This window comes from Lepisma saccharinum, chromosome 21 (assembly GCF_977018435.1).
Source record: "Lepisma saccharinum chromosome 21, izLepSacc3.1, whole genome shotgun sequence".
Classification (NCBI taxonomy): domain Eukaryota; kingdom Metazoa; phylum Arthropoda; class Insecta; order Zygentoma; family Lepismatidae; genus Lepisma; species Lepisma saccharinum.
In genome coordinates, this window is record NC_139249.1 from 3,216,955 (window position 1) to 3,243,618 (window position 26,664).

A 26,664-nucleotide genomic window follows, 5' to 3' on the forward strand; every position below is an offset into this window, starting at 1 on the left:
GGAAAGGGGGGAGGTAAATGGTAGGCAGAGAGACAGCTGACAAACCGAGCGAAGAGCGAAAGTAGATCTAGGCACTGTAGAGTGAAGACATTACGTATTATCGGCGTTGTCCGTGCATTTTAGTTTTGTGTTTCGTGGTAGGTGAGGAGTGCTGTTAACGTAGTTCAGACGGGATCGTCTGTAAGTAACAAAAATGTACATAATACTTATTTTAAATAGTCCACATTTACGCGTGCGAGTTGTAATTACCCGTTGGAGCAAAGATCCAAGTACAGTAATTATGTAAACTTCGCCAGCTTACAATAAGAAGGCCTACATGGGTATTTATTCTGTAGTTTTGTTTATGTTTTTAAGATTGTTATATTGGAAATTATATAACTTTCTCTATTGATGGTGGAACCCTATTACAGACACAGTAGTCCCACACAGTTCAACTAGTCACCTTTGTTCTGTACTCCTTCGAAATTTGGTTAAATGAGTACATTTTTTGCAGTAACCTGTTAGATTTCAATCACTTGGTGTATCTTGCTCATTGTGGCTCCAATACAGACACCTTCAATACGTGTGACCAGATTCAGCATGCTTGTGTTGAAATGAAAGCCAAATGGTTTTGAATTGGAAATATAATGGTAAATTTCTCGTATCTGATAAACGGCTGAAATTTGCTAGTTCATTTAATTTGAATATTCGTACGTACGTATTCTGCATTGAGAAACATTGCTGAAGGTGAAATTTACCAACATAACTTTTGATGGAAGTGATTGAGCAATTTTTATCTATTTTTTGTGTAGCGTGATATTGAATTGTTTGATAGGGGGGTAAATGTAATAGGATGCTTGCATCGGTGGTAACTGTTCCGAATGTTTAATGATTTTTGGAGCGAATTTACAATATAGAGAAAGTCTCCAATTTTGTTAATTTTCGGTATACTAACTAATTTTGACCTCCTAATCACGAATCTGTTGAAAGAAACCGGGGGTCACGTCTGAAAATTTGAAAAAAAGCCGATTGAATTTTTTATATATATAGGTGTACATGCGTAGTTTTACGAACAAAAATGTAATATCCTGTCATTGTGTCCAACCACGCCGTTATTTTACAAGAAAATGATTTATGATGTTCAATTCTAGTACGATCCCTATTTATTCGATGAATTTAGGGGTGAAATGAGTGCTAATGCAATAACCTAACAGGCCTAACCTAACCTCGTGTGAATGGTTCGTGGGGCTACCCGTGGATGGTTTTTGGGGCTAACGTCAATGGTTTGTGGGGCTACCCATGGATGGTTTTTGGGGCTACCCGTGGATGGTTTTTGGTGCTAATGAACAATTTTTCATCAAAATGTACAATTTCCAGACGTGACCCCCGGTTTTTTACAACAGATTAGTGATTAGGAGGCCAAAATTAGTTAGTATACCGAAAATTAACGAAATTGGAGACTTTTTCTATATTGTACATTCTAGCCTGATTTTTTCCCAAGTTTTATAGTAGATACAGTATGTAACATTGTTATTCGTACACGTAGAATTTCCAAGGAAAAAATGTTATATCTGCTAGTAAATGTAATCATTTTCATATGTACCTGGAAATTAATGTTAATGAAGGTTTCACCAACAAATGTCAATAAAAATGTATGTGCAAAGTGTATAAACAGAGCATATAATTTGTGTGAGAAGAGAAAAACACTGTTTCATGCAACATTGTTATTCGTACAGGCAAGAGTTTCAATCTTCCTCGCATACAGCGCCACCTCTATTCGTAACAAGTTTGAACATGCATGCGTGCTCTCCGTCAGGCGGAATGCTGGTGTAGGTATTGTTGTAGGCCTATCGTCTATCTATCAGCATGTTCGAAATGGGCAAGGTGAAGGAACTTAGTTCCGATCTGAAGGATGTTGTTATAAATTTGGCCCTTAGAGATTATTCGTTAAGAAAAAATGCACAAACTGTCAATAAATCACGCTCCACAGTTCAATACATAGTAAACAAATTTAGAGAGGAAGATTCAACACAGAATGTGCCGAGAAAACCAAAAAAGAGGCGGTTGAATAAACGTGATGAGCGCTTTATTTTAAAAGGAGTGTGAGAAAACCCCCGACTAAGTGTTCCTCAGTTACGACCATTAGTAGAAAATGTTGCTGGAAAGATGATGTCCGATCAAACTGTCCGACGTGCCTTGTGGAAGCATGGATATCATGGCAGAATACCACGAAAGAGGCCATATGTAAATAAGGTGAATCGCAGGAAGACTTTCATTCACGAAAGAGCACATCCACAAGGACCATGAATTTTGGGATAGTGTCATATCATCAGACGAGTCCAAGTTTAATATATACGGGTCAGATGGGATACATAGTGTCTGGAGAAAATCAAATAAAGACAATGATCACATTAACACAGTTCCAACAGTTAAACACTGTGGTGGGTCCTTAATGATTTGGGGCTGTATATCGTCCAAAGGTGTTGGTATTATCCACTTTATTGATGGTACCATGGATGCATATGTCTATTTGGACATATTGAACAATGTAAAGCAGAGTGCCCAAAAAGACATGCCGCCTATCTACAGATTCCAACAAGACAATAACAGTAAGCATCAAAGTCCAGACTTAAATCCCATTGAGCATTTATGGGCAATATTGAAGAGGCTAGTGCATAAAGCAGGCGTCAAGTTCAAAAAATGCAGCGGACACGTCTGGGAATCGTTAAAAAAGCTGATGTTGAATTAGATATATAAAAAAAAATTCATTGTTTTACAAACAAAATTTTAACTATGCTTTCCTAACCTTGCTGGAAATTGTTCGTGGATCTTTACATGCATCCGCGACATTTTAACAGATTCGTGATTAGAAGGCCAAATTTAGTTAGTATACAAAATATTAACGTAATTAGACATTCTCTATATTCTTCATTATTACCAATAATTAGATATTTTGTCCTTGTAGCACGAAACTTTTTTTCTTTAATGATGTAAGTTTTGCAGGTTTAGTGATACAGCATCCACAGGCCGATCTGCACCTATCACAATCCTAAGTACAAGCCAGAAATGTACGTTTGCATAAGTTTTAAAGAATAATTCTGCCAGCAAAAATGTTTCCTCAAAAAGTTGTCCAATGGTTTTTAGAGCACTCAGTAGGCCTACCATATTTTGAAGAAGGGGGTGTTATGTATGCAATCAGTGAAAACTACTGCATATTTTTTCATCACATCAGTATTCACCATTCAAGAAATTCATAGTTGTATTTTTTATATTTTACATTTTTCCTCACTTTTGGCAAGTCATGGTGGTGAATGATAGGGCTAGATGAAATTTAGAGTGGCACTCTCAAAAGAAACTACGTGTCTGGATTTCAACCACAAGATTTTGAAGACTGCATACAAGATTTTGAAGACTGCATTCAAAGTTCTCTGTGACTTTTTTAATACCATTCACCTCAAATTTCAACCTAAGTTGAACACAAACCCTCATAATTTACTTTGACATGTACATTTTTGCAGGTAAAATTGGAGCTCTGTGGTTAGTCCTTTTTAGTTAAACTATGCAAATCTGTGTTTATGCTGTGAGCTGATTTACCTCTATGTTGTTAGTCTTTGACACTGAAACACATGCTAATGTTTTTCCTATAATTTTCTTTCAGAATTACAATGAAGGCATATATCGTAGTAAGCTGTATCCTCGCTGCTGTTGCGGCCGACGTAACCGAATTTTGTTACACTGATGTAGTTAATGGATGTGCAGCAGAAGGTATGTCAAGTTTTTGCCCAATATAAGTTTGATTTAAGGGAGATGCTTATTTTTTTTTTAAATGTCATATTGTCTGGCCTTTCTATCCTTTTTTAACATTATTTTGCATAGTATAGTCACATTGATTCTAGTTTTTTCTATGAATGTAATTTAATATGTATGTAGTAATTGGCATTACTCTCGCATACTTCAGCTGTTAATATTTTGATTAAGCAGTATATTTTTGGAGTTCCACAGACTTGGAAAAGTCTGGGAAGTTAGCCAGCCAGTAAAAGTTGGGGATAACATATTGTAGATTTGTGTGTGTTACTCACTATTAAAGGAAATAAATACGTTAAAGTGTTTTTAACCTTAACCCTTAACCAAATCCTCATTCAACACTACTTTTATGTGGCACTATGCTTTGTGCCTAGAAACATCCACGAATATGATGGAGGCAGTAGTCTGACCTCCGAAATGTTGTTCCACTGACGTAAGTAGTTAAATTAATCAATACTATTTAACATATTTATTTCCTTAACCACTTGCCTGACACTTTATTTTCCCAAAAGTGGTCCATATTTTACACATTTTTTTTATTGTGTGTTTGTAATGTACCGATATCGACAATTAAGGAACAGTAATGAAATTCTATTTTTGGGGTCAAATAAGGTTACCAAACTATTAAAAAAACTTCCATAATTATTAACCCGAGTTAACTCGTACATATATGGAAAGTACTACAAATGTTTCAAAATAGCATATAAACTGTGGAAAATAAAATGTCTTCACGTTTTAATGTTGAATTCCAAAGAGACAGATCCAACAGATGAAAGAAAATCTTTTTATAATACTTTTTGCCACGCTTTGTTGGTGTGGCGTATGAAGCAAGATGCTGATCAACACCACCCATTTTGTCGTTGTAATCGACCACCACTCGTGGTTTAATTTTGGCTTTGTGACTTTGTGTTACAGTCGTCATTTCAACAGAATGGATGGTTGACAACAATGTCACATCCTTCTTATCTTTCCATTTCATGACTGTCACTTTGCCGCATTGCAACCCTACTTCTTCGCCTTTCTTCAATTTGGCTGTTCTTAGAGTCTGTGGTACATCTCTCCTACTGCGTTTCAGTGTTCCAAATACATCAGCTTTTTCGAAATGAACAGATCTGCAAGTTGTGGGGAGTTATAATAATTGTCCATTGTCAAACAGTACCCCTTTCCCAACAAATCATATACCAAAGAAAATATTTTAGAAGGCGACTGTACACCACCACAACTATCTGTATCTGTCCCGTCAGTACACACACTGTCCACTGTTGTATCACTTCCACTCACATCCATTTTTCCTTCTCCTCCTCTATACTGTTGTCTAAGCTTATCGTTACTCATCTTGTTGTTCTTCACACGATGGAAAACACTAAAACATGAACAGAATGTATTCACAACACAAAAACGCTCTGTACGTTTTGACAATACACTCAGAGAACGACCACAACTACGTAGTGTCATAGGAATCCGGTAGATGGCCTTCCATCTAGTGGCCAAAATGGGAATTAACACCTTTTAAAGCTCAAACGAGTCTATCCGGGTAGGCAGAAAAGTGCACTGCGGTTGCTCGATTTTAACGAGATAACTCGGGTAAATAATATGTAAAGCAAAAACAAATTCCGAGTTAACTCGGGTTAATCAGGCAAGTGGTTAAAGGTGGGGAGTTGTGTTTAAAAAACCTGCAAAATTTGATTTTGTACTTGCCACGGGTAGATAATTAAAGCAAATTGTACTGTTTTCGAAGGTCCTTGTTGATCGAGAATGTGTGGGGACCGTATCTCCACATCCCCCTAAATGTGCTGCCATTGTACGGTGGATGGGGAACTTAATTGTTCTGGGGAGGCTTATAAAAATGATAAATATTTATATGGCAACAAAGAATACTCAAAGTAATGAAAAATAATATACATGGAAATATGTAAAATTTAACTTTTGGGAAGTCTTCAACCATGCATGATTTAGGCATTTAATTTTAAAATGTTTATTTATGTGCCTCTGGGGAAAAAGTGTTTTTCACAAATTGAAAATATTTCTAACCCATATAAAGGTGGCTGGAGTGTAGTGCTGATCACCTCACCTCCAAATTAACCTCAGATCCGTAATTGCCCTGTGCCCTATTGTAGACTCAGCATTATCAAGTGTAACCAACCTTAGTATAGTGCTTAGATCTTAACTCTTCTTTCATTCTTCCATGAAGGTGGTGATCATCCAGACCTTACAAACTGCAATGCAAAATATGGTGCATTTAATAATGCCCTCGGTGAGTTGCAGAGTTATGTCAACCAACATATCAGAAACAGTTTTCAGTATTTGTTAATGGTAAGTGTAGTGCATGGTATGGTCATTTCGAAGAATTTAGAAATTAGTTTGGTAACCTTGTACCCCCTGGAAAATATTTTGTTGTTCATTAACATTTTCAGTTGATTTTTGCCCGTGGAAATGTTACTGTGAAGTAAAGTATGTCTGTTTATAATCTGTTATTGCGACACTAGGATCAAAAATCTATTTATAATGGAAAACTTTTTCCAGTACCTTAGCATGTTACTTTACAGTGTAGATTACTTATATCTTCTCAGCCGAACACCTCTCTCTCGTTTATTTCGTCACTTTTTACATTCGTACTTGCCTATTGTGCATTGCGAAACATTCTTTAAGGTGCGAGTTTGCTTTCCTCACGAAAATAATGTCAATAACATAATAAATAATTATTGTTCGTCCTTTTTTTGCTTCCTTAAGACACAATATGGCGAGAACAGCTTCAGTAGTGTTGTGGATCAGTGGGTATACATTGTTTCCAACCTTAACTGAAAAGTGCCCCACAAACCATTCACGGTAAGGTTGTATTGTATAACAGTTAAAATTTGTATATTTAGTTTTTTCATCTTGCAAAACAATCTCATCATTGGAAACACTGACCGGAGGTTACGTCATCAAACATGCATCCAGTTCACATATAGGAAGCAAAGAAGAGCAACAACAATTGTGCATCGGAGAGAGATTTTTTGTGAAAAACACATGAATTCCCAGTCAAACAGATTCAACGATGAAAGAGAATAGCTCCACGAACTTTCAAAATGCTAGAGAAAGTCATTTCAGGGAGTGCTTTCTTCTGTAAAATTGAAGAAATCAGTTATTCCGATATGATATTGTTACCCAGTGTAGCAGAACAGCCCGAAAACTTCGTGCAAGTGATTATAGCACCCACAGTAGCTATAATTTTAAGTAGTTAGGTTAGCATTGCTACGTTTTGTACTTAGTTATTTTCATCATGTTCTTTCGCTATTTTAGTGTGCATACAAACCGTTTATATTAAAAAAAAAAAAAAAAAAAAAAAAAAAAGCAGTGAGAGTACTCTGAAATTGCAGGTTTTAACTTAATGTGGATACTTTGGGATCAAATATGTTATTTGTGCTTTCCTAATGCAAGAACCCCTTTTATATTATGTAAAACATTGAAATCTGTTGATTAAAAGAAAATTAGACTTAATTCTCGAGGGGGTGGAGTGGGTCAACGTTAGTTCTGGAATATATGTTGTAATTTGTCAACTTTCTTCACTGCAATGATAAAAGTTGTGTACTTTTACAAATATCATTAGTCATTGTTGCCTTGTAATCAAGGAGACATATAGTGTTTCAGATCCCACTTTAAACTGTAAGTCCAGTCTTGATTAGCCAATCTGTGAACTTAAAAATTTAAAAAATATCATTCTTATTCTGTCAATCACATCCTCTAACAAACAAGACTGTTGCTAGTGTAAAACTGTGCATATTTTGCATTGTTGATTAAGATATAAGCTGGTCCCCGTGGCGGGGTGGTTACCACATCGTGCTAGATGCCAGGGGTCCTGGATTCAAATCCGGGCCTTGGCATGGATATTTGTGAGTATTCATTCATCATATCATCACTCATCCTCATCTTCGCAAATTAAGGATAATAAAGGAAATCAATCAATCAATTAAAATATAAACAGGCAAACCTTGGTTGTAACACAATGCCCAATAGTGTCTGAAGAAACAAATTTATTCTTAGTAGGCACATCATAAAGCTTAATATAAGAGGTACCCAAAAAAAACTGAATGGTAATGTTGCGTGGATTACCGATGTAGTTACGGCTTGTGCCACTAGGCATCATTAGTATGGGATATCTTGCATCAATCTGCAAGTTGTCATTATTATGTGCTGAGTGGTTCGTTCGTAGTGTTGAGGCAAGAGTCTGGCGATTTTTGAGTAATTGTTGAGATGGCAGACCACAAGGAGCAAAGGACGGACGTGTGTTAAATTTTGTTTCTTGTTGGAAAAAACAGCTGTTGAGACCGTTGTTATTCTTCGCCAAGTTTTTAATGAAGCTGCTTTGGTAAAGACACAAGTCTAAGTGTTTTTCCCGGTTCAAAGATGGTGACATGTCAACTGAAGACTTGCCAAGGCCTGGCCGTCCTTCGACAGGCAGAAATGAAGAAAACATTGATGTGAATGGGATTGTCCACAGGGAATTTGTTCCCCAAGGGGACACGTGTACCAGCAATTATACCTCAATGTCTCGAGAAAATTGCATGAAAGTGTGGGACGGAAGCATCCAGACCTGTGGAGAAGTGGAATGTGGTTACTGCACCATGACTACGCCTCAGCCCACACGGCCATGTCAGTGCGACAGTTCTTGGCAAACAACAACATGGTGCTTGTGCCCCATCCCCCATACTTGCCCGATTTAGTGCCCTGCGACTTTTTTTTTGTTCCTGCGGATGAAGAGGAATGTGAAAGGGAAGCGATTCAATGAGGTCAAAGACATTACGGACAAAACCTTGAAGAGTATTGCGCCAGAGGAGTTTCGAAACTATTCAACAGTGGGAAAAACGTTGGGACAATTGCATTAAAGCACATAGGCAATACTTTGAAGGTGACTAGAGTAGACATGCTTACCTGAATGTACCTACAACATGTACATGTATGGTCAAAATAAAACAAGGTGATAAAATTCCGGGATTTTTTTGGTACCTCCTCGTACAGTATGCAACAGTTTTTAATAGGTTACTTTTTATAGTAATAGCTTTTTCATTCTTTCTTTCAACAGTCCACACACTTTGGCAACTATGAGAAGAACAGGCAGGGCTTTGAACACTTGTATCGTGAACTGTCTGACTCTTCATGGAATGATGCAATTGAATTAATTAAATACATTGCTAAGAGAGGTGGTGATATGGACTTTGATACGCGCAAGAACAGCACACAACAGAAGGTATGTAGTAATGGTCGTGTGAATGATCTTAAGGTAGCTGAATGCACACTCTTATCATGCAAAATTTATGGTTCTAGACACGAGATTGGATTAAAATATTCATAATGAACAGATTTCTTATAATTATGAAGTACTTTGTGATGTCTGCTAACAAATGAAAGAAAACCTTGAGTATGATGACAGCTGAATGCATGAAAACCATTAACGAAAGTGTGTTACATGTGCGACACTTCAAAAATGTGGCAAATTTTGACTTAACTAGCTGTGAAGCACATCAGCTACAGATACTCGTAATTTTTGTTGGGTGAAATGTGCAAATTATATGCATTCACAAACATCTAAACCTTGATGCAATTAAAAATAATAATTTTCAGATGAATTCATTTTTTTTTATTTGCATGAAGTAGGACCACTTTTCGTGGACTGTCCCTGTTGATTCTGTGTTGCTTGTCATAATGAAAACTGTGCTATGTTCAAACATTGCAATCGATACATTTTAATGTAATAAAACAAACATATACAGAGTGTTCAAAAAGGGGGGGGGGGGGTCAACCTTTGGATATTGGTGTGGAAATTAGCAAGTTAGACAATTTTTAACTTTCCTACCACCTTGTACATGAACATTTTTGTGTAGTCTTCTACACGATATTTTAACTGAATCAGTCATCGGGTGATTAAAGTAAAATATAGGTTAAAGTTTTCACAAAATCGTTTAATCACCTCACTGCTGCCTTTTATGCAGTTAATATTGTGTAAGAAAAGTGTGCCAGAAATATAATTTTTTGTTTTATTATGTTACATTAGAAATATTTATATATTGTTGCTTGTAAATTTTATAGAGCATTGTATCCAATTTAATTACCTAATAACTTTCCTGTATGTTCTCTTTGCAAATTAGGAGGTTCAGACACAAACTTATGAACTGTACGAGTTGGCAAGCCTGGCTAAAGCTTTGGACACAGAGAAGGTGCTTGCGGAGGAGGCCCACAACATCCATGCTCACGTCAGCAAACTGCGGGAAGAATACAACGATCCAGAGGTGAGAGTGACCCTTGAGTTTGTGTATTAGAAGGGTGTGTGTCTGCTGCACTGGTTCAATTCCTGGGGTGGGTGATACAAGAACAGATCACATCACCTCCAAAATGGCAGAAATCAAGAATTCATGGGGTCCTACCCCCCCCCCCCCTCATCCATTAACTGTCCCTTCATGGCACGGGAAACTTTAGCTTCCTTTCTTTTACCTTTATTAGATCGTGTAAGTTAGCATAAAACTATGTGAATGGGAGATATCAGTTATTCAGCTTTAGAAGTATTTTCAGTTGCAAGTTAAATAGTATCTTCCTGGTATATTTCATTTACTGTTCCCAGTTGTGACGTATTCTCCTTGTTTTACCACAGGGCAAGAAACTTTCTCACATATTTTTTTTTATAAATTTGGTATTAACGTATGGGAAATTATTAGTTATATATTATGCAAACTATTAAAACAAGTCCAAATTTAACCTTTAATCGGCCAATGGTCCCAATGTAGGCCCAATCCACCGATGACCATCGTGCTGATTAACAAATTCATGTGCTTTTAGGACCTTCATACTTGTATGTGAAGTTGTAAATGCTGACAGATGTTCAGATAAAACTTTGAAAATGTCATGTGGAAGAAAACCCACCCACCTAGGACCCTCCCCCCCAACTCCAAAGTTACTATGGAAGATGGCCCGAATTTTAAATTCATACACTTATTTGACAAAAATTGTTATAAATCTTAAGACCATTTGACCAATCTAGTTTGGGTAACTTTTGTTTTGCAGGTAGAACATCAGGGCATGCAATCAAAATGCCAAAGACAATAAGAGGGGTTTGCTGGGCCTCGGCCCCAAACTTTCAATGAAAAAATGATAAAAATTAGGAGTTTGCCCCTTCTTCCCATGCTATTTTGGGAAGGGGAGGCAAACTTTAGCCTTATTTTCAAAGAATGGTCCTTTCTCAACCCAATGAGTCATTTCATGTTCCTTGGTGCATTACATTACAGAATATGTGAAAAAAACTCCCCATTTTTGTGATTTTTTTCATTGAAATTTGCGGGCCGCTGCCCAGCATTTCCATTTCTGCATGGTGTCATGCCCCGATGTTTTAGCTGCAAAATAAAAGTTACCCGAAGTAGATTGGTCAAATAGTCTTAAGAGTTGTAACATTTTTTGTCAAATAAGTGTACGAATTTAAAATTTCGTGCCAAAAGGCCTCGGCAAAACTGAAAAAATGTTGTATCTTTAGACTATTTGACCAAACTTTAGCCTTATTTTCAAACAATGGTCCTTTCTCAACCTAATGAGTCATTTCATGTTCCTGGGTGCATTGCGTTATAGAATATGTGAAAAAATTCTCCATTTTTATATTTTTCATTGAAAGTTGAAACCTCCCCGATGGCGCAGTGGTAGCGTCGTTGCCTTGTAATCAAGGGGTTCCGGGTTAGATACCCGGTGGAGGCTCATATTGGTTCGGATCCTACTTTAAACTGTAGGTCCAGTCCCGATTAGCCTTACTGTGCATAAAGTGGACTTAAAACAACAAATCAATCAAATCCAAATTTAAGTAAATTATGCCGGGCCCCATAGCGGAGTGGTTAGCACATTGCACTAAGATATCGGGATCCCAGGTTCGAATCCAGGCCTGGGCATGGATGTTTGTAAGTGTCCATTCATCGTATCATCACTCATCTCCATCTTCGCAAATTTGCCAAAAGTGGCACAAAAGTGAAGTAAAATAAATCAATCAATTTAAGTAAATTATTTAAAGATCTTAGACTGGTTTATGTACACCACTGTTCGTTCTCCATCACTCTCTTTTGACGACTGGGTTTTATTCCCAATTATGCTCAGGAAGGGCAAGGGTGCCAAAGCAAATAGCTATTTATAACTGTGCACCGTATGTGCTCAGTTCCACCATTGGAGACTGTTGGCAGGAGAAAACTGCTTATTTCTTCCTGTTTGTGTGCCATGCTTGGCAGAGACAGTGTTGGTTCATGACTGAAAATCCAGGTCCATTTTTTTGTGAAAGGTGAAATTGTATAAAGAACATCGAAATTGTCTAAAAGTTTGTAGTTGTTGCTTGTTTTTATTTTAATTGCATGCCTGCAGTGGCATTTCTAATTCATATAGGTAGGTGAGGTGTTTAATATGTGCGAAAAACCATATCAAATTTTGAGGTTATGCCACTGGAAGATATCTTGGTCCCATCGTAGTTAGAAAGGGACACTATTGTTTCCTCCTTCCCTTATTTCATTATTTTATTACCGGGGTGTAAGTAAGAAAAGGTACTAGCGAGAGGTTCAGTAACAAGGCTCAGACCATTCTATGTTCGGAGAGACGCCTCCGTCCTCCAGGTACATACCTGCCCTGTCTTCCTCGATGTACACGCACCAAAACTAAATCCAATACTGATTACGAAATTCCCTTCCGATCTTCTCAGATCGGTTCGGTTGCTTCGCTATACAAATTCCAATACCTGTCGATTCATATCCGTCTGTCAGGCTGGTACCTTTCCACGGATGAGGCAAGTAATGGAATTTGTAAGGTCTGCATTCCAAACCGACGAGAACATCCTGTCTCCGTAATGTTTCGTTTCAAGTACACCTTCTAATATTTTACCTACAAGTCAACATACCTCCCTGTCAAGAAGCGTCATCTCCGATGGTCGCTTGTCTGAGTGTATCATTTATTGGTTCATACATGTTAGAAATTCCTTTGAAACGATATACTAGTACATGAAGAAACTATCAAACCTGGTAAGCAGAAAACTTGTACCAGTACCAATCCATAATACTTATTGTTATGCATAAATAATGCATAAACAACTAAATACCCATTAAGAACCAAAAAGCAGTAAGTTGATTAACTAAACATATGAATATGAAATTAGTATAGTTCATTATAATACATAACCATAACCATTACCAGCACAATAGTTTTTTTTTTTTTTGTTTGTTTTACGATGTTTTTGTCCCTTAAATTGATTATTTTAATATTACGTTATCACTGGTGTTCTTGGCATCGACAATGAAAACTGAAATCATGATGCACTATACACTATCCTGGAACCAAAGTTTATAATTATTTACAAATCTGAATGAAAAAATATTCACTTTTGATAAGGCATAGTTTACACTGCATGCCATAATTACACTATGTAATCACTTAGATAATATTCACTGTTTAAACACATTGTGTTCAAACCTTAAGGGTTCAATACGACATTATTTCGTCTCATTGTGTTTATTTTCACTTAATCACTTTGTTTTATCATTTTGAAAGTACCAGTTTCTTCTAAAAGAATTCACGCAATGATTGCAGATCAGTATCATTTCGATTGCCCGTGTTCTGAACTGTTCACGTTTGTCCATGCATAGAAATGTATCTGACTTCGTAGGACAATTGAAACGAACCTAGTTCCTGTACTTTATGTAGTCTATTGGGACTTCACTAGGGATTGAAGTGGTGAACTTGGCGTTTCCAGTTCTTCGAACGTCTTCATTTTCACATCTTGTTGCAACTTGTAATGATTGATGACATCCTGGGCAGCTGGGATGCTCAGTTGAATTGGCGTTTGGAACATGTAATGCTACTAATTGGGCCTGCTGGGAACGATTTCCAAGTTCGTGAAATACTTGCCTGCTATACTAAGGTGTTGTAAGCTGGGAATCAGATCACAGTGGGAGAATCACATGTTGTCCTAGGTGAGAAACGTCTTACACTTCTTTTCCAACTTCCGCAACTGGGACCGAAGGTTCGTCTTGGATGCATTGTCCTGTCTTAGCAGTATCAATTTGAATGGAATAGACACACATTCAATGAATGCTGTTCCTTCTTTGTCCTGTCCAAACAAAGTGTAGCCTCCGGGAACATTCTTCTTGACTTGTTGTTCTTCTTTCTATTCTCCAATACGGCAAGTCCATCGACCATCAAAATCGGGGGGGGGGGGGGGGTGCTCCGAAATTGGATTTAATCTGGAGGTGTATTCTGTAGAAGGTGGAAGACAATTTGGTGGCGTTGGTCCTCGAGTTTTCCTCTGTCGATCTTCGACGATGCTCTGGTATTGTATGTACCTGTTAGAGGTGGTCTGAGCCATTGAAAGGAAGGAGAAAGAGAAAATAAGGATAGGAATGTAGTAATTGGACATACACCAATCGACATGCACTCAGCCAATTGTAGGGCGGCTTTAGAAATTCACTGTCTGCCTGCTGGACAGGGTGTCTAATCCATTGGCTAAGTGCAAGTCGGTGGTGATGTGCCTTAACAGATACTGTCAAAGTGATGTGATGGGATATCGATACAAGATTGTTTAGCCAGCGCTTTGGAAGAAGAAGGAATAGGGGGTGGTGCTGTTGATGGTCTGATATGTCTATTTTGTGCTATTCTTACAGGAATTATTTGTTCTTCATTTGTGACATTTATACCGCGAGCTTGAGGGGTAGGTTTTTGTCGACTGGTTGTTTGTTGTGCAAGGGGACGACAACAAAAACAGGATTTAATTTTACGAACAAAACATGCTGTAATTAATAAAAATAAGATAGTCCCTACAATTATTAAAGATATCGCTGTCGCTGTATGAGACGCAGGTTCGAAGGGCAGTGCTTTGTTATTATTATGATTATTATTGCAATGAAACACAAGAATTATCAATATTTATGAAAATTAATTCATTTACTGATCTCCCATATTTATTATGAGGAATTCGTTATATATATGGAATTACCAGAATTCCAGAAATTGTGTACTAAGGGATATCAGATACGCTCAAGTGCGCACTATACTTAAATGGCTATCTATGAAGATAAAACCTGTCCCTAGCATCATTAAACTTCACATAAGTGAAATATTATTATTGGGAGCGTAAATTCATACATACTGTATATAAATATAACTTGTGCACTATTTCATTTAAATTATAACAGGAGTGTATACTCTGCAATATACGTATGTATATTGTTGTAGAGAATTTACACTAAATATCCTAATGCTCGTTAGTCTCGTAATGTTCTAATGGCTCTATTATATAAGTTTCTTGCATAATCGTGTTTCACTGTAATCTTCGAATGCAGATGATGTGAGTTTTGGAGAAACTGCTTACATGCGAAACTGCTGTCACTTCTGCTAGTTGCTTGTTGTTCATTTGATGTCACTTTCAGGATGACGTCACGCTACTTCGTTCCTTGGCCGCTGTAATAGGAGATGTATCTGTTTTGTTGATATCGCTCTCTTCCAAGTCGAGGAGGCGAGTGTTGCAATCTTCATGAAAAGAAACCAGTTTATTCAACGAATGACAGTTTGGCGTGGTTATCACGAAATTCTATTTTTGAAGAGGACAGTTCCTGTATATTGTGATAAGATTTAACAAAATAAATGCATTTTGGTTTTTATTAACATTGATGCTTCGATTGAACTGCTTGTTTTGTAGCGTCGCTTTTCTTCCACTTTGACTAATCGCGACGATGACGATGAAATGATGGAATGACAACGTTCTTTCCCATTTGACTTTCTGTGGAATTATGTCCCTTTGACTTCTGTCTCTTCGGCTTCTGACTGTTCTACAGACATTTCGTCCATATTATCATTTTCATCTTGTATTTTCTCCTTTTCTTCGAAGAAGGGTTTGACTCTTGTTATGGAAAATGTGTCGATTTTATCCTTTCCTCGGCCGTCCTTGTAGCTTATTCGTACGCTGTTGGCATTTTCCATTTCCAGAACTGAACCATGTATTTTGAAGTAATTTGCGAAGTGCTTAGGTACATTTCTTTTCGGTACTGTGTCTAAAATTAGCACTTTTTGTCCAGGTTGAAATGCAACATGCCGTGTGAGTTGGTCTGAGGACTTTTTCTGTGTTTTGAATTTCTTCTGGAGATTTTCCTGTGCTTGTTCACGCGTCGCTTGCAATATGTCTAGGCGTTCCTTGTTCGAGTGCTGCAACGAATTTGGATCTATTCCTAGCAATGAATCCATCGCATTCTTTGGTTCGTAACCGTACATAAGGTAATGTGGAGAATATCTTGTTCCTGTGTGTACTTCTGAATTTATCGCAAACGTTATGGCCGAGAGATACAGATACCACTGTGCACATTTTTTCAGTACATACGGTCTCAGCCTTTGCTTTAATTTCTGAATATGTCTTTCGGCGAGTCCAACTGTTTCGTGGAAATCTGTGTTTGCGAATCTGAGTCCGACGTTCAATAATTGACTCAATTGTTCCATGATGTTTGAACAGTGCGCTGGTGCACGATTAAGCATGATGTTGTCTGGCACACCAAATCGCAAAATGATCTGTTCCATTAATGCATTGGCGATCGTTTCGGCGTCAACTGAAGGTATAGATGTCGTTACCATGTACCTGGTAGCTTGATCTACGCAGATGAGAACGTAGCGATGTCCGTGGTTGGCTGTGGCCTGCAGTGGACCGCACGTGTCGATGACCCACTTCCTGGCTGGGGTGGCGATCGGTTCGAACGTCTGAAGGGTGAGCTTCTTTGGTCCGAAATCTCTCTTCGACATCTGGCATTCGAGGCAACTTTTTGATTTCATGTACACCCATCGTTTTAATCCTGGGAAGTAAAATCTTTTCCTGAAATTTTCATACGTGGAAGATGGTGAAGCGTGAGCTGCATTGTATTCACTGCAATGAATCTTCTCGAAAATTTCATCTTTTAATTTGTGTGGGATGCACAAGAGAAGTTCCTCTGTCTTGTTGTATCGATGACGTCTGTACAGTTTGTTGTCTTTGATGACGTAATACTGTGCTGCTCTTACTACTCCTGGATCTTGCATCGGATCGTTGTTGATGACTTTAATGATGGGGCCGAATAATGGATCTTCTTCTTGATGTTGTCGAATGCTGAAGTTTTCGTCCTCTATGTGGAAAATTAGTTCAGGGTTGTCTTCACTGTCGGCAGGAGCTTCCTCTGCTGGATAGCGTCTTAAAGTGTCTACAAGGGCATTTTCTGATGACTTGACATGTTTCACATCGAAGGAAAACTGCTGTAGTTCCAGAGCTCTTCGTGCCAATGGACCTGTCAAATTTGATGCTTGTCGTAAATATGATATGGAGTGATTATCAGTTATTAAAGTAAAATGGCTGTTTAGCAAATAATATCTATACGCTTTTACTCCATAGACCACTGCGAGAAATTCTAGTTCAAATATTGATTTCTTCTCTGTGTCGGTTAATCTGCGGCTCGCGAAGGCAACTGGGTGGCGTGAGCTTCCGTCTTCCGAATCTTGCCAAATACTGGCTGCGAGGCCAACTGTAGACGCATCGGTGATGAGGTAGGTCTTCTTGTTTTGAGAATACGGTTTGAGAACGGGAGAACTCAGAATTTTATCCTTTAGTTCATCGAACTCTTTCTGGTGCTGCTCTGTCCACGTGAACGGAACGTTCTTTTTCAAAAGTTTATATATGTTATCTGCTAAAAATGAGAATCCGGACACACATTTTCTAATGTAAGAACAAAGTGCTAAGAAGCTCTTCACGTGTTTCTTATTGTTAGGTGTTGGAAAATTCTTGATTGAATTAATGATTTTGTCGGAAATTTTCATCCCTTTCGCAGAAAGAAGATGTCCCAAAACTATTGTTTCTGAAAATGCGAACTTACATTTCTTTATTCCAACCGTCATGTTTGCTTTCCTAATCCTATCAAATATTTGTTGAATTAGGGAGAAATTCTCTTCAAAAGTGGAAGTTGCTATGCACAAATCATCTAAATAGGTGGCTACTTGATTGTCTGGAAGACCACTAAATACAATGTCCATTAGTCTATTCATAAAACTACTGGATGTCTTCATGCCCATAGGTAAGCATTTATAACGGAATGAACCACAACCTGGAATTGCGAAGCTCATAACTGGACGTGATTCTTCTGATATTGGAATTTGAAAATAAGCTTGAGCCATGTCCAATGTAGTGTAAAAAAATTTGCCCGCAAGACGTGCTAAAATGTCATTGCAATCTGGAGTGGGATATGAAACATTGTATATTACTTTATTAATTTCTGAAAAGTCTGAAACTAGTCTGTAGGTTCCATTTGGTTTCTTAACTAAGAATATGTGATGACGAAATGGTGAGTTTTCACAAGGTTCAATGATCTGTTGTTCTTGAAGTCTTGTTATTTCTTTTTTCATTTTTTTCCTTAAATTTATGGGTATGGGAATTTGCCTAGCAAATGGAGGAACACATTCAGCAACATCTATGTGTGCTTCCATTGCGTTTGTTTTAGAAAAGCACTCAGGATTCCAATACATGATACCCGCATAATTGTAAACTAAATTTTGAATTTTGAGCTTTTGGTCTTCTGTTAGTTCTGGATTTATATCAATTTGTTTAACGTCATAAAATTTCCTATGTTTAGTGAGTCGTTTTAAGGTTTCTTGGTCTAAATTTTCATCACCTTGCTCGAATGAATGATGTACTTTATGACCACTATTTGCATTCGCATTGACGTTCGTGTCATAAATTTCAGAAATTATTTGGTTACTTCCTGCTGAACCAATTGGAGTGTTTTTCTGTATTACTAACGGATGATTTTTTGTGTTCGTTAGCAAAATGTGGGGTTCTTCTTCATTAACTAATGCATAAGGTGCTAAAATATCTAATGAGTCCAACAATTCTTTATTCGGTTCAAATGTGTTATATTTAGTACCAATCTGGATGTTTTCTAGCCGTAGTTTTACATAAGTTGAGGATTTCGGTTTTAATGTTATTTTATGTTGTGCTACAATTGTTGAACTTTGATTTAAATCTAACATTTGAAATATTTGATCAGGAATGGTGTGTACTTTGCTTTCGTCACTGGAAAATTGCCATTTTGGTGAATACCCTAATCTCTGCAATGAGATCGTATTATCTCCTAACGATATGTTTGCTTTATGTAGATTTAAAAAATCTGTGCCCAAAATTGCGTACTGGAATTTTGTATTAGCTATTCTGAACGGGTGACAGTAAAATTTCCCACAGATTCGGAATCGTATGAAGGCAATTTGTCTGACAGTTATGGAATTTCCACTTATTCCTGCTATGGTTGAATTTATGTTTATTCTTTTTGCATTTGTTGGAACCAAGTTGTCATTTATTATACTACAATTTGCACCTATGTCTACAAGTACTTTACAAGGTTTCCTATTTACTGTTGCTTCTAGAAAACTAAGATTATTCTGTTTAATTATGGGAACTCTATGTGAACTTTTCCCCTGACGACCGTTCCCACGTTCATAGGGTTTCAATAGTTTAAAGAGGCATTAGGTGATTGTTGTTCCGATGAACCTGTCTGATTGTAATATACTTGTTGATTATATTGCTGGGCTGCATTTTGTTCACGTTGAGGGCAACAGTTTTGACAGGGTTGCCATCTCTGAGCTTGTTGAGGGTGTTGTCTCTGGAATGGCCTATAACCTCCTCTACGGTAATTTGAACGTCCCCTGTTCCCACGTTGGTAACCATTGTTTGAATTATTTGATCTATAAAAATTGTTACTTCTTTGGGAATGTGAACTATTCCTACCGTTATATCTTTGGCGTGCAGGAAATCTATTATTAGTTCTAGTAGGCTGTGATCTATTTCTGAACGTTTGTGCACTATTCTGAAAATGATTAATTTGGAGTTCATTCATTTTAATTTCCAAATCTTTTAATTGATCTTGTGTTACAAAGTTTTTTTTCTGTTTGCAGTTGACTGTTTATTTCCTGTTGATTATTTGAGCTAGTTTGAGGTTCTTTTATGGGAGGTTGGGTTACTATGTTTTGCAATCCTATTTGATTTGTTGATGCAACTAGACCTTGGGTGTATTTAAGCGCCGCTAATTCCCTAGCTTCTCTGTACGCTTGCTCTTCCAAAAGGGTTTGTTTTATTTGCAAGTTGTTGATGAACCGTAGAAGTTCATTCACCGAATTAAAATTCTTGTCGGAAGCTACTTGAAGGTACTGCGTACGCAGTCCCCTCACAATGTAATAAATTACCTGATCCACGGATTCTTGGGGAAGATATTTCTGAATCAAAGCATGCTTACGCAAGATGTAAGCTTGCGGGGTTTCCTGAATTTGTTGGACTTGTTCCTTTAAGAAATCTTCAACCAGGAGAGGTTGACCAATGTCCCTAAAAGTGTTGGTAATTTCTGTTTTGAGCGTTTGATACTCCTTATTTGCATAATCTGGTTGAGATTTTATTCCCGTTATTAAATCTAAAGCGATTCCAGTGAAGAATAAAGGCAAGAAATCTTTTCTTTTTGCAGGGGTCCAAGTTAATGCATCCGCCATATTTTCAAAAGTTGTGAAAAATTGATCAACTTCTAAGGGTTTTGCCCCTGAAAACTTTTCCAGTTGAATAAAATTTGGTATGTTCAATGCCATGACTTCAGTATTCTTGACAACGGTGGAAGGAATAATGGCAACACAGTCCTTGGAATGTGCAGTGTTAGTGGAAAATTGCTGTATGTATTGCGACCTTGCCCTGGTGACTGGACGAGACGGTGAAATCGGAACCGTTTGTTCCGCCAGCTGTTGAATCCTCGTTAAAGATAAGTCGAATTCGTGTTCATTTTTCCTTAGCATTCCTAACCCGCATTTTGAAGCACATATTTCCTATAAGGAACTCGCACCTACAACTAAAAGTTACAAAAAAGAGGCCCGTACCTCTACCATGTTTCCTCCTTCCCTTATTTCATTATTTTATTACCGGGGTGTAAGTAAGAAAAGGTACTAGCGAGGGGTTCAGTAACAAGGCTCAGACCATTCTATGTTCGGAGAGATGCCTCCGTCCTCCAGGTACATACCTGCCCTGTCTTCCTCGATGTACACACACCAAAACCAAATCCAATACTGATTACGAAATTCCCTTCCGATCTTCTCAGATCGGTTCGGTTGCTTCGCTATACAAATTCCAATACCTGTCAATTCATATCCGTCTGTCAGGCTGGTACCTTTCCACGGACGAGGCAAGTAATGGAATTTGTAAGGTCTGCATTCCAAACCGACGAGAACATCCTGTCTCCGTAATGTTTCGTTTCAAGTACACCTTCTAATATTTTACCTACAAGTCAACACTATTCTGAGTCTTGTGAAGCTGTGGAAAATAAGTAAAAATTATAATAAAAGCTAACTTCATTTACTCACCCTAGTTCACTCATTAGACACTATGAAACTAGTAATTTCTCAGATTCACATAACCACAGCTTGCAAAGGCAGTACTTGTATGTGGTTTAACAGGTTCTTTCCAAAGTCTGATGTTTTGGATCGGCTCCCAAATCCTTCCTCAGGCTAGTCCAAAGAAATCATGTTAAAAGGATAAAATCAGAATAAAAAAATTGGGTAACAGGATACGTCATAGGATTAAAACAACCGGAAACGTGGTCACCAGCTGTCTTGTATGAGACACATCTCTATATTGCCCTGCTTTACAGGTGCACAGAGTACTGGGATATCTTCTTGACAACTTTTTTTTTTCACATGGTGCTCAGCAAGCAATAAATTCAACTTTGCTATGATTCAGTTTTCAATTGGGAGCCAAATTAGTTAACTAATGAATCTTCTCTTTAAATAATGTTGTCTGTGACAATACATATTTAAAGAAATAATGAAACATTAAACTTCATTCTGGAGTACTGCATCGAGTACTAGTTTGAGTCTCTCACGCTCATGTATACTGTAAAATATAGATTTTAATGTGACAATAATTGTAGACACACAAGTGTCCCAAAATAATGTTTACACTCTTTGAATGTTAATAACAGAGAAACTGTTAAAGATAACCTGACGACTTTTTGTATTTGAAGCTGCAATATATACATTGAGACTGGGTGAGAGCGTGTGTAAGTATTTGTGTACCCAAAGTGGCAGAGGTGACCAATGCAAAGTGTGAAATAACATCCAGATCACCAAATTTAACACAGTTAAGATTACTACCTCTGGGAAACTGTAGAATGATGTATCACACAAAGCCATGGTCACTGGACGACATGAAACATGCGATTAACACTACCTGTGCTTCCCTTCGTGTTTCTTGATTTCTTGCAAAGTATTGCTGCCAATGAACATGCAAAAAGTTAATGGGAATGCTAATAACAGAAACTATTATTAACTTTCAAAGAGTGTAAACACTATTTTGGGATGTATAATATCCATCCTGGCAGTACTTGGCTTTGAGCGTATACTGCTCATTTTGCCTGTTTGAGTGAAGAAGCTCTCAATTCCGTACGCAATCTAGCATCGCCCATGGAAACTACAGTAAAACTTCGTTAATCCTGACTAATGGAGGGGGATCAGTTGACAGGTTTAACATAAGTCTGGATTATCTGAAATAACCTAAAATAACAGTAGAAAGTGCATTAAAGCTCCCTTTATAGCAACAAAACACGTTTATTATGGTGTATTTAAAGGGCATAGGCCTAAATACAGTACAAAGTCTTGATATGAACCTCACGGCTCATATCCATGTGCCGTTAATTATTCTTGGTTATTTTATATTAGTTGGTTCTTATTACTTGATTGTTAATATTCCGTATTTGTAATCATTTATATTTCATAATTTTTGATAAATAGAAAGATTATTACTAGACTTATATAATCCACTAATATTTCCTTTATTGTAACAAAAGTGTAAACGCAGCCTAATGTAATAATCTATATGTTAATTTTCTGACCGAATCTTTAATATTGGATATGTAAATCTGTGTTCTTTCACGGTAGAAAATGTTTATGATTTAGATTGACATAGATTTCGTTTAGCAACAATGGGAAGATCGAATCTGTTCTTTTAAGTTTAATGTATTCAATAAGGTTCAAGTTGCAACGAGGAATAATTCGAGTTTAGTCTTTATTATCAGAGGAGAATCGTTCCCCTTATACAATTTTATCTGGTTTTGCTGCAACGTGGAAATTAGTTAAACTTTGATATTGAGATTGTGAATATAGACATTGATGAGTATTTAGTTTTTGGAAATGTCGCAAGTCGCGCTGTGCAAATTACGTAATGCTTAACAAGTGAGCATCGATTTGAAGGGTATATAAGTAAATGCGGAGCTTAGTTTGCACGCATTCCATCAGCGTCGGCTCTACGATATAAACATCTAATGACACTTGGGAATAAATATACCTGTATTTCGCCAAGCACAATTTATACTTCGAAATTTATAATGTTATGGGACGACAGGTTAGGATAGGCCGAAATCCTTTGAGGTTAATGACGCCTGCCTATTGGACATGTATTTGTCACTGTTGACCCATATATTCTCATTCTTACGGAAAAATGATAGAATTTCAGATCTCCGAACTTTATTTTGGCCTTCTTCAAAATTTATTCAACGTAGACTTATTTGGGCAAGGAAGTAAAACTAGACATGTAATGCAATGTGTCTCGTTTTTCAATGGAAATGTCATCATTGGAGTGTATCTTGTTGCAAGCTCTGCCTATTAACGTTTCTCGATCCCAAGTACTCAGTGGAGCCCGTAGATTCTATTCTGTTTAAAAATCCTGCCCGTATTAACATCGACACTCGTGACACATTTTGGTCGCAATACTGTAGGAAGGGGCACGTACGAAAGTTTTTGTCTGCTACTGAATGGTAGGCCGTAAGCTTCGTCTACGGTTGCAAAAACGACAGGGTTCTCTTCCCTGGTACGGCTTCCTCCTAGCGACGCACATACACACGTAACTATTCCCTGCACATATACATATTTGGATTTTTCCCGTGGAGACATGCAGCAAATTAGAATTCTGGATTCATCGAATCTAATATTAACGAACAGGGGATTCTGTATTTATTTTAAATTTAAGGATATTCATGGACTGTAAATTGTAACTTGAGTGTAATGTAAGCTTTCGTATGTATTGGAAATAAACCATCTCCTGGATAAAAATGAATGAAAAGAAAGGTCAAAGTAACCTCCCAGAAGATGCAGTTGCCAATCTTAAAATTTGAGAATAGTCGTTCATTTATTTCATGATTCACCAACAACACCCTTAAGTTCTCAATGCTTTATTCACCAAGCCCGTACCTGAGAGGGGTCAGAGTATCCCATTTAGCAGTCTGAGTTTTAGCCGAGGTGAAATTAGAACATAAGGTATTTGGAAGATTGAGGCAGGCTAGGATTACCATAACTTGCAGCTCTCTGTCTGTGTGTTACTGAAAGGTTATCTATAGTGGAGAGTGAAATAACACACAGTTATAGTTATATGTTACGCAGATGAATTGCGTCTTACATTAAGCTAAGGTCAACCCTCATGCGTGAATAAGGGCGCGTAACGGCCATAGTAAGTCTCGCAGGTAGGTAAGACGAGCAGAGCCGCGCTCGCTGTGAAAGAGGTTGAGTTGACAGTAGCGTCGAGACGTTCGTCGCGTCCAGTTTAGCAGCTGCCGTGCGACCGATCAGTGGTTGTACGTTTTTCTTCGCCTGTGCCTCATTTGTCCACAGTACATTTGTATATAAACTTACGTCCGACCGGAAGTCACGTCGTCCTTGGCAATTGGCACTGCCATTGCGTTCGTGACAGTTGGCGATCACGTCGTCCATTTGTTGAGTCCATGACAGTCTGCAGGGAAACAGAATTTCATCAGTGGTTGACCGCGTTTGGTTTGGGAAGTTCTCTTGTGGACTTCTAGCCACGTTTAAAACCTTGCATTCTGCTTTTTTTTTTAGGCCTTTTGCCTGTCCAGCTTATTGGGGTCAGATTTAACAAGGTTTTACTGTATTTGGAATCTAGCAAAATGGTGTTCCTTCCACACACTACTTCAGTGTAATGCTAAAGGACCTTACACAATACAAATAACATTTGATTTGTACTTGCAGGTCGCTTCGTACTTGGAGAACAATTTCATGCACAAGCATGCTGATAGGATCAGGGAGTTGGCTGGCTACACAAATGACATGAAGAAGCTGTTGGTTAACGGTGGACAGGCCAGCTTAGCCGTTTACCTGTTCGACGAATACTTGCAATCAAAGTAATTCCATTTGTTTTTCTCTCAAGACACTGATACTTGTGTATGGATTTGCCTTATTAGTGTTTAGTTTCAGAATATGTTTTTCTATTCGCAAATCAATATTTTTTTCCTTTGGTGTTGCTCGTAGACTCTGATTTGAGGGTGTGTATACATGAATGTGTGTTTGTATATATTTTAATCCAATGTATAAACAAAGGTGGGTGCGAGCAAGAGTCGTGTGATTTGTAAATGATTTTTTTTTTAAGTGTTACATTTCTAATGTGTAAAATGAATCTGCTGTTTCTTGATCAAAGTTTCCAACTGTGATTTGATCTTGCCACTTTTTTTTTATTGGAGATAGTTACAACTTTATAAAATTTGTCAAATCATACTTTTTAAGTAATTTGTAAAGCACATATTAAGATTTATATTTTCCCTAAAATGTTTGTGCCATTATTAACTTTAAGAGCCGAGAAAGTGTGTAAACCATAGCTAAAGAACAGCTGAAACACCAATATTGCAACAGGTTCTTGGGAACAGTGGAATCATTTTACATGACAAAGCAGGATTATTTCAAGAACAAACTTTTTTAGTCAGATTATTAGTGGTGTAACGAAACAGAAAATTTCTACATACTCTTGAACTGATTTCAAAGCCAATAAATATATATTACAAACTCTCATGTGTTTTTTGTGATGAACCTAAATTTATACGAGGGAAACCATAAGTCCGACAAAAATTGACGGGCTTTATGCAACTCATAATTACATGTTACTGATAACAAAACTACCACAAGGCTGCAACACTGGTCAGGTGAGCGTCAAAGTGCAATTTTTGTCATTTTAAAGATGGTGCCTCCTCCACACACTTGCACCAGTGAAGAGAAGAGGTTTCTTGCCCTTTGAAAACCTGAAACTTCACAAATTTTCTGGCAAATGAAAATTCAGTATACCTATGCACGATTACCACACATCAAGTTTACGTTTGGGGGAGGAAGTTCGACAATGGCCTCGGTTCACAGGCAGATAGGTAGAAAGACCTTCGGAGTGACTGCACGTGCATCACAAAGTTTTAATCATCTTTATGTATAGTCACAAACTCACTATACATATATATTGTAGATTAATAATGGGCCTATGGTTTAAGCAATCTTGTTCAATCCTTCCTATATAAATTACTAGATCAAAAAACAAAAAAAGAAAGTTTTCATTTGACTGTTTTGTGAATATTCTGTATTTTTTGTCCGTTTTATGCTGCATTTCTGGTGCTGATGCTAATTGAAACCGCTCAACACACTGAGGCTATTTTGAATATTGTGAACTCTCATAACAGGAGAAAAATTTTCAGTCTGTTTACCCACCTCAGTGTTCATTGTTAGTTCCCCTTTGTTTCATCTGACCTTGGCAGAAAAGCAATGTGAAAAAAAACCAATACTCAACACATTTTCACAGATACAGTACAAGAACTTGAAAATTGTAAATATTCATAATTGCAAATGTAATAATTATTTAGTTTAAAATTCCAAATTTCTTACCACAATGTTGAGAAGTGAATTCTGGAGTGGCATTTCAAAGGGAATTAATTTTTCCTCTGCTTGCCAATTTCATGTCTCCGGGAAATACTGGAACTATATAATTTACATGCCATCCCACTGCTTCAAGGGTAGTTACATTGAAAGTTTTTCAAACACTACAGTCAGTGCTGTGGT

At 37.5% G+C, this 26,664-nt stretch overlaps 1 protein-coding gene across 2 annotated transcripts; it reads left to right on the top strand.

Annotated features, from left to right (window-relative positions):
* Positions 1-25,635, top strand: Fer2LCH (ferritin 2 light chain). Of its 2 annotated transcripts, none has more exons than XM_083142596.1 (6): positions 1-137; positions 3,638-3,744; positions 5,975-6,096; positions 8,846-9,010; positions 9,909-10,049; positions 24,826-25,635. In XM_083142596.1, exons 2-6 carry the CDS (start codon positions 3,645-3,647, stop codon positions 24,979-24,981), a joined length of 684 nt encoding a protein of 227 aa, XP_082998722.1. In that variant the 5' UTR covers positions 1-137; positions 3,638-3,644; the 3' UTR covers positions 24,982-25,635. The 2 variants fall into 2 exon arrangements, with proteins under 2 accessions (XP_082998722.1, XP_082998721.1); XM_083142595.1 differs by having other exon boundaries at positions 22-180.
* The last annotated feature ends 1,029 nt before the right edge of the window (positions 25,636-26,664 follow it).